The sequence below is a fragment of the Onychomys torridus genome, chromosome 11, assembly GCF_903995425.1.
Source record: "Onychomys torridus chromosome 11, mOncTor1.1, whole genome shotgun sequence".
Taxonomy (NCBI): Eukaryota; Metazoa; Chordata; class Mammalia; order Rodentia; family Cricetidae; genus Onychomys; species Onychomys torridus.
In genome coordinates, this window is record NC_050453.1 from 44715190 (window position 1) to 44722269 (window position 7080).

Sequence of the window (7080 nt, forward strand, 5' to 3'; positions counted from 1 at the left end):
TCCTAACAAGGTTAATTTCATACCAGAAACAATACATAGTACCTCTCATCATCATTAACTTGGATAAACATGAGATGACTCTGGATGGAAAACAGCGATTTATTTTAATGAGGAAAGTCCTAAGTTTGGTGGTTTTTAGTTTGAGGACACTGGTTCTCTAGTTGTTGGTGAGAATCAGGGAAATGGAGAATTCCCTGGAGAGAGATGCCTTCTCTTTCCACTAGGGAGCATCTCCCTTCTCCGTGGCCTCCTTTAACTTTAAAAACCCAAATTATAAATTTCGTACTTCCTTCCATATTATCACTTCCTAGTGAAGGCTAGATGGAACATAAATTTACCTTGTTGGCAATTATCTTATTCTTCATCTGGAACACTCCTAAAGTACGTCTTCACAAGAATGTAACAATGAGATCTTGCATTGACATGTGCCCCAAAGAATCATACTTTTGTCAGTAAATTTCAAAACAGAGACAATAAGAAAAGAGAACCAGACTTTGGTTTTCATTCAACGAATGCTTCAGGGATGTAGAGGTGTGCTCACCATCTATTTTCTGTTTCCACTGGCAGGTGATAAAGGATGCCATTGTGGAGAGCATTGAATACAGAAGACAGAACCCATCTCGTTGCTCTGTTTCCCTGAGTAATGTCGAGGCAAGGAAATTCTTCAACAAGGAGTTCCTCAGTAAACCCACGGCGTAGGCTGTGTGCTGGAAAGATCAAGCCATTTGGATTCCAAGCTGACTGGCGTCAAGAGCAATTTAGAGATCGTCTTACTGAGCATAAGAGACTGGCTAGCACTCAGAGTTGCAGTGGTTTAGCTGTGTGTTGGGTGGGAAGTGGTGTTGGTTATGTAATCCGTAGCAACGGTTTGTGTCAGTATGAACTTCCTGACATAAGCATAGGGATATATACTGTATTTTAAACATTCCTCACCAACTTTTTTTTTTTTTAACCTGTACTTATACATATCTATCTCTATATATATAAATGTGGTTTTCTTTTTAAAATATTTAATAGTTCAGCTCAGTAAGGCTTCCCATTGTGTGTGATTGTTATTCACAAAGTAGATTTGTTCATACCATGATACAACACTATTTTTTATTTAAGGATTCATATATACACATATGAAATAAATACTTTGATGTACAAACTACCACGAGAGACCCGAGTCTGTCTTTCTTTTTACTATCTTTTAAAAATCTTATTGTATGAGTGTGCTGTGTATGATTTGTGTGTGTGTGTGTGTGTGTGTGTGTGTGTGTGTGTGTGTGCGCGCACCTTTATGTGTATGATTGCAGATATATATACCATGAAGTGTGCATGGAGGTCAGAGGACAACTCAGAGTTAGTCTTAACTTTCCACATTATTTGAGACAGGATTTTTGTTGTTGTTGTTGTTGTTTGTAGCTATGTATGCTAGGCAGCTACCCTTGAGTTTCCAGGGCCTGACCTGTCTCTTCCTCCCATCCACCATAAGGTGCTAGGTTTACAGACACACATTGCCAAGGCTGGCTTCACATGGGGACCAAAACACACCTCCTTATGCTTCTGTAGTGAACACTTTACCCCCTGAATCATCTCCCTGGCACTTGTTATTTTTTCAAGGAAATATTTTACTTTTACTATGAAAAGTTTTAAGATTCACTAATTTTAAGCAACACAAATATGAAAATTACATTGTTCTTCAATATTAATTTTAATTTAATTATGTGTGTGTGTGGTATGTGTACATAAATACAGGTGCCCGCCCACAGAGGTCAGAGTTACACCCGTGCAGCCAGAGTTACACATGGTTGTGAGCCACTTAACATGAATGCTGGGAATTGAACTAGGATCCTCTGAATGAGCAGTATGTGCTCTTAACTGTGGAAACCCTGTGAAACTGATCTTTTAATTGTTTTTTTTTTTCTTCAAAGGGAAAGTGTATATAGTTTGTTTAGTAAGTGGCATTAATTTATAATGATTTGTACAAAAATGGGTAACAGCTTCTAATATAGCTCTTTACTCTGTTGATGTTATCCTGGACTCCTCACCCAACCAGAATAGCTGATCCCCGGGCAGTGCTGAGGGCTGTGTCTGGCTTGAGTCAGTGCTCAGGGACAGCCTTTGCTGCAAGCCCCTGGTTTCAGGAGCAGCTGGACTGTATCCTTCTAAGATCACCTTCCAAACGTAGTGTCTCCCTCTGCTTCCTCTGCTCTCTATTAATTTTTCTTTGAGTTAACTTTAAGCTCTGTTCTTTTATTCTGCAATTTTCTTTCCTTTCATACGCTTTCCTATGATCAAAGGAAAAAAGTAATAAAGAAAAATCTCAAGGGTTGATAGTTTTTAGAAGTTGATTTATGCAAAAGACAAATAAATGAGTGGCCACTGTACCCCTTAGCATGCTGCAGAGTCTGGGAGGCCTAGTATTGATTAACACTGGAAAAACTACCTGCCTGGGGGACTCGAGAGATGTATTAGTTACTTTTCTTATCATTATGCAAAATACCTGCCACAAACAGTGTAAAGGATTGGCTTAGACTCTTGGTGGCTTGTTGGGTTGTTGGAATATCATGATGTCAGGAGCATGTCAATCAGAAGGGCTTTCACTTCCTGGCACACAGGTGATAGAAAGGCTCCCAGGACATGATATAGTCCCCAAGGACACACTCCCAGTGACCTTGTTCATCCACACAGCCCCCACCTCATAACATTTCTAGAACCTCCAAAAATAGTACCACTAGCTGCAAACCATCCTTTTGTGGGATGCTTCGGATCTGGACCATAATTAGTTTTATTAACCAATAATAAACAAGCCGAGTATGTCAGAGAGAATGGAAAAGGGATGAGAGGTGTTGGACTTGCATGACTTTAGATGGGCCTTGGAGAGCCACATTGGAAAAGTGACATGAAAGCAAAGATGTGACCTGAGAGCATCCAGGGAAGAGTATCTCCAAAGGGGTTGAGCACAGGCCAGTAGTCCGCAGTGAAGCCTCACGTATGCATTGGGAACCAGGAGGGGCCTAGTATAGAAAACTGTATTTGTTCAAAACTTGACAGTACCGTTTATTTTTGTGGTGCTGTAGAGCACCTCAGGGCAACACTGTTGTTTCTATTTCATTTATTCTTTTGAATATCCCTGTGAAGGAGCACAGCCACATAGTTATTAAACTTTCCTAAAATTCCTTGAGTTAATGTCTGAACTGGGGTCATTTGCCTTGTGGTTTTTATGTCGCACTCAATGGAAGTGAATGAGATGAACATGTTGAAGATCACTGTGTTGAGTCTAGACCCACCCACATATACGTGTTCATATACTTTCAATTACAGTAACTTATGTAGCTTTGCCAATTTGTTCATCTGTGTATTTCCTAGAAAGTCTATTTTATAAAAAGAAATACAACTTGATAACACATTTTTATAAGAGTACTTGTATACTAGGATTCCCAGGAAGCCTACTTTATAAAAAACAAACAAACAAACAAAAAACCCCACAACTTGATGACATTTTTTGTACTACATGTTTTTTCTTTATTAAAATTTTTTATTCATTTTTACATACCAAGAACAGATCCCCCTCTCATCCCTTCTCCCACTCCCCACTCCAGCCTTTCTTCCAACAACCCACCCCCATTCCCTTCTCCCAGAAGGTAAGGCTTCCCTTGGGGGTACAGCAAAGCCTGGTACATAGGGGCAGGTCCAAGCCCCTCCCCCCAGCATCAAGGCTGTGCAAGGTGTTTTACCATAGGTAATGAGCTCCAAAAAGCCAGTTCATGCACCAGGAATAGATCCTGATCCTACTGCCAGGGGTCTTTAAACAGAACAACCTATACAACTGTCTTGCTTATGCAGAGGGCCTAGTCTAGTCTCATACAGGCTCCACAGGTGTTGGTTTAAAGTTCATGAGTTCCCTTATGTTCTCATCCCCCATCCCTTACTCTCTCTATTGCCCCCCTCCACAGTGTCCTCAGGATATCTTTGATGATACATTTTTATAAGAGTAGTGATTTACTGAGATAACTGAGATGCTAGTTAAAAGTAACAACTTCAATGGCGAAGATCAAAAATCTCTCGATACCCGCTATAACACCCCAGAACAACCCAGCTTCACTTCCAGGATCATCTTGCCTGAGGTGCACTACCTGAATCTAGTCACACAGAGGTACCAGGCAAACCCAAACTGGAGGAAATGCAGAGGGTAACTAGCTCTCAGAACTGTTAAGCCAGTGAAGTCAAGGGAAAGTTGAAGAACTTTTTTTTTTTTTTAAAAAATTCAAGAGATGTGATAACTGAAAACCATGTGGCTCTGAACTGAATTTTTCCCGCTAATGATGTCAATGGGACAATCACTGGAACCTGCGAGGGTCAGAGGCTTTGATCATGTATTAAAGCGGACATCATCATTTTAAAAATGTGTTTGAGACAGCGTCTCTCAGTGTAGCCCAGGCTACCCTCATTGAAGCCAAGGCTGACCTTGGAGTTGCAATCATCCTGCCTTAGCCTCCACTGTGCAAGGATTACAGATGTACGTCACCACACTCAGATCAATATTCTACTGGCTTTCATAGCTGTATTGCAGCTTTGTAGCAGATTATCCTTATTTTAATAGATACACATCATCCAGAAGGTTAGGACCTGGGCTTAGCAACGTGTTTCTAAAAGGAAAAGATGTGTGTGTGTGTGTGTGTGTGTGTGTGTGTGTGTGTGTGTGTGTGTGTGTTGTGACCAAATGTCTCTACATCTTAGTTGAAAGTTCTCTGAGCTTGACATTGGTTCAAAAATAGCACAAATGATTCAAAATGTTGGTAATACATTTCAGTCTGAGGATTCTCTCAGAATTAAAAGGGATTTATATCAGTGTTTCCTTTGCTCATATCAATAGTTTTTTCTTTAACCACTCTAAATGATCAATGTAAGTTATAATTTTTCTATATTGAAAAAAAACTCAAGAAATAAATCATTGAATAACATTTCCACAGAATTTATCTCCATGATTTTTCAATACTCTTTCTAATAGTTCAAGGTGATTATTTTATGACATTCTGGATGTTTTGTGCCTATTTACAACTCCAGTTAATGTCATCTTTGGCTATATGTGTCTAAAAAACTAAATATGAAACGTCAAACAATAAATGAACAATAAAGTAAATAAATTAGAGTGAGTGGGAAAATTCCTTTGTGGGGGGGTTGGACTCTAGACAGTGCAGGTCTATGGCATTTATTGTTTCTCATCCACATCAGATGCCATGTTTGGCATGAATAACTAGAATTCCTCCAGATCCCCTTCACTAAACTGTGGTGCCCATCCTCCAGGTATTGTGATACTTATTTCATTTCTCTGAGAATTGCTTTAACCTGATCACATTGACTTGGGTTGTTATGATGGCCTTCTTAGAAACCTATAACCATGCTTAACTGAAGTGGGACACAGAGGCCACAGTATCTGAAGATGGGGCCATTCTCTGACGTCTTTCACGGTTCAGAATTCTCTCTGAGTTAAGACTTCAGTAAATCTACCTCTTTGACTTATCTCTCTTTTTATTTAATTGAATTTATTTTATTTTCAGGCTCAACAAAGTATACTCCTTTAACATATTACTCAACAAAACCCTTAGTTTTTTTTTTTTTTTTCTAGAGAATTTGACCTAAGATGGACCAAAGCTCATGAGATTTGATATTGTGTCAAACAGTTTACAACCTTGTGAAAGGGAAAGTAAAGAAAAAAACAAAACAAAAACATAACTCATGAAGTAAATGACAAATGCATCGCAGTTGTGGATTGTTTTTTAAAACTAGGTAATATGAGGAATTCTCATGATGCCTCAGCCTTTAGGCTGAATATGTAAAAGATAAACCAAATTGCAAATGGGATTTAGGAGACAGGTTATTTCTCTTCCAAATTGAGCTTATTTTTTCCTTTTGGATTCTACATCTTTCAGTGCATTTTAACATTACTTTAGGGACTTGGGACACTGACTCACTGACATATCAGTTTAAGAAACTCTACAACTTCAAAATATCTTTTTTCAAAGTGAGTTGTTCATATGCTGCAACAAGCCCAGTTGGATCAGATGAAATGGAACAAAAACAAACAGAGAATTCTGCGTTGAAATCCAACAACCGGAGTGTGAACTGAAAGGAGATGCATAGCTCGCTCTCTGAAGGGAGACTTCATCTATACTGCCTAAGGAAAAATGACTTCTCTGACCCCTGTGATCAAATGCCTGAGAAGAATTTGTTCTGGCTCATGGCTCGAGAGGACATAGCCCATCATAGTGAGAAGGCATGGCTGGATTTGGCTCAGTGGCTTGTGACCATGTTGATGGTCCAGAAAGCTCTCACAAGTCCAGTCTCTCAACAGCCCACTTTCTCTAATAAGCCTTCACCACAGAAAGGTCCTATAATCCACCCCACCCCCACCCCACCCCGCACCCCGCTCCGCCCAGTACACCACCATCTGGGAACCCAGTACTTAAACACATGAACCCATAGGATATTTCATATAAACTGGAACGGAGGGCTAGAATCAAGCTTAGAAAAATTTAATAAGATTATTCTGTAGAGTGTTTCTAAGGGAGTCTTTCAACACAGAGGTGACAGCATTTTAATAGTCATCTCTGAATAGCTTGATTTGAAAACACATTCTTCATACTGCCTCTCTCCCTCCCAGAATTCCTGGCAGACCCGGCCTTTGAATCATGTTCTGTTCAGTGATGAATCTGGACCCACTTTAATTTCCTGCTCAGTTTCATGGGTCGGTCACACGAGTGGATCAGAGTTGAGGTGGGGTGAAAAATCACTCCTAGGTCTCTTGTGACAGTGGGATTAGACATGATACAGTTACAAATAAGGAAAGTCTCCCTGCTCGTTAGATTTGTTCAAAAGAGAAATGAAAACCATGATTAATTCCTTGTCCTGGTGATTATCACTTATTTATAGGATGTGACTTCAAGGGTTCCATTTACTCGGTGATTTCCTGGTACTTTCCAACTCAGAGTATAAACTTCTTCAGTTCTGTTTATATTTTAAAGAGGATGTCTATTAACATGCAGAAACAGATCTAGGAGGGTGGCTTCTCAGCTTAATCAATTGGCCAGGGAG

General features: G+C 39.7%; 1 protein-coding gene across 2 annotated transcripts in view; it reads left to right on the forward strand.

The window, feature by feature from the left end:
• Window positions 1-1161, forward strand: part of Pla2g4a (phospholipase A2 group IVA) — a 143735-nt gene extending 142574 nt beyond the window's left edge. For both annotated transcript variants that reach the window (XM_036202269.1, XM_036202270.1), the window contains one exon: window positions 568-1161. In XM_036202269.1, coding sequence (XP_036058162.1) covers window positions 568-699 — 132 coding nt within the window. In that variant the 3' untranslated portion in view covers window positions 700-1161. The remainder of the gene's footprint in view (window positions 1-567) is intronic.
• Window positions 1162-7080: the final 5919 nt, after the last annotated feature.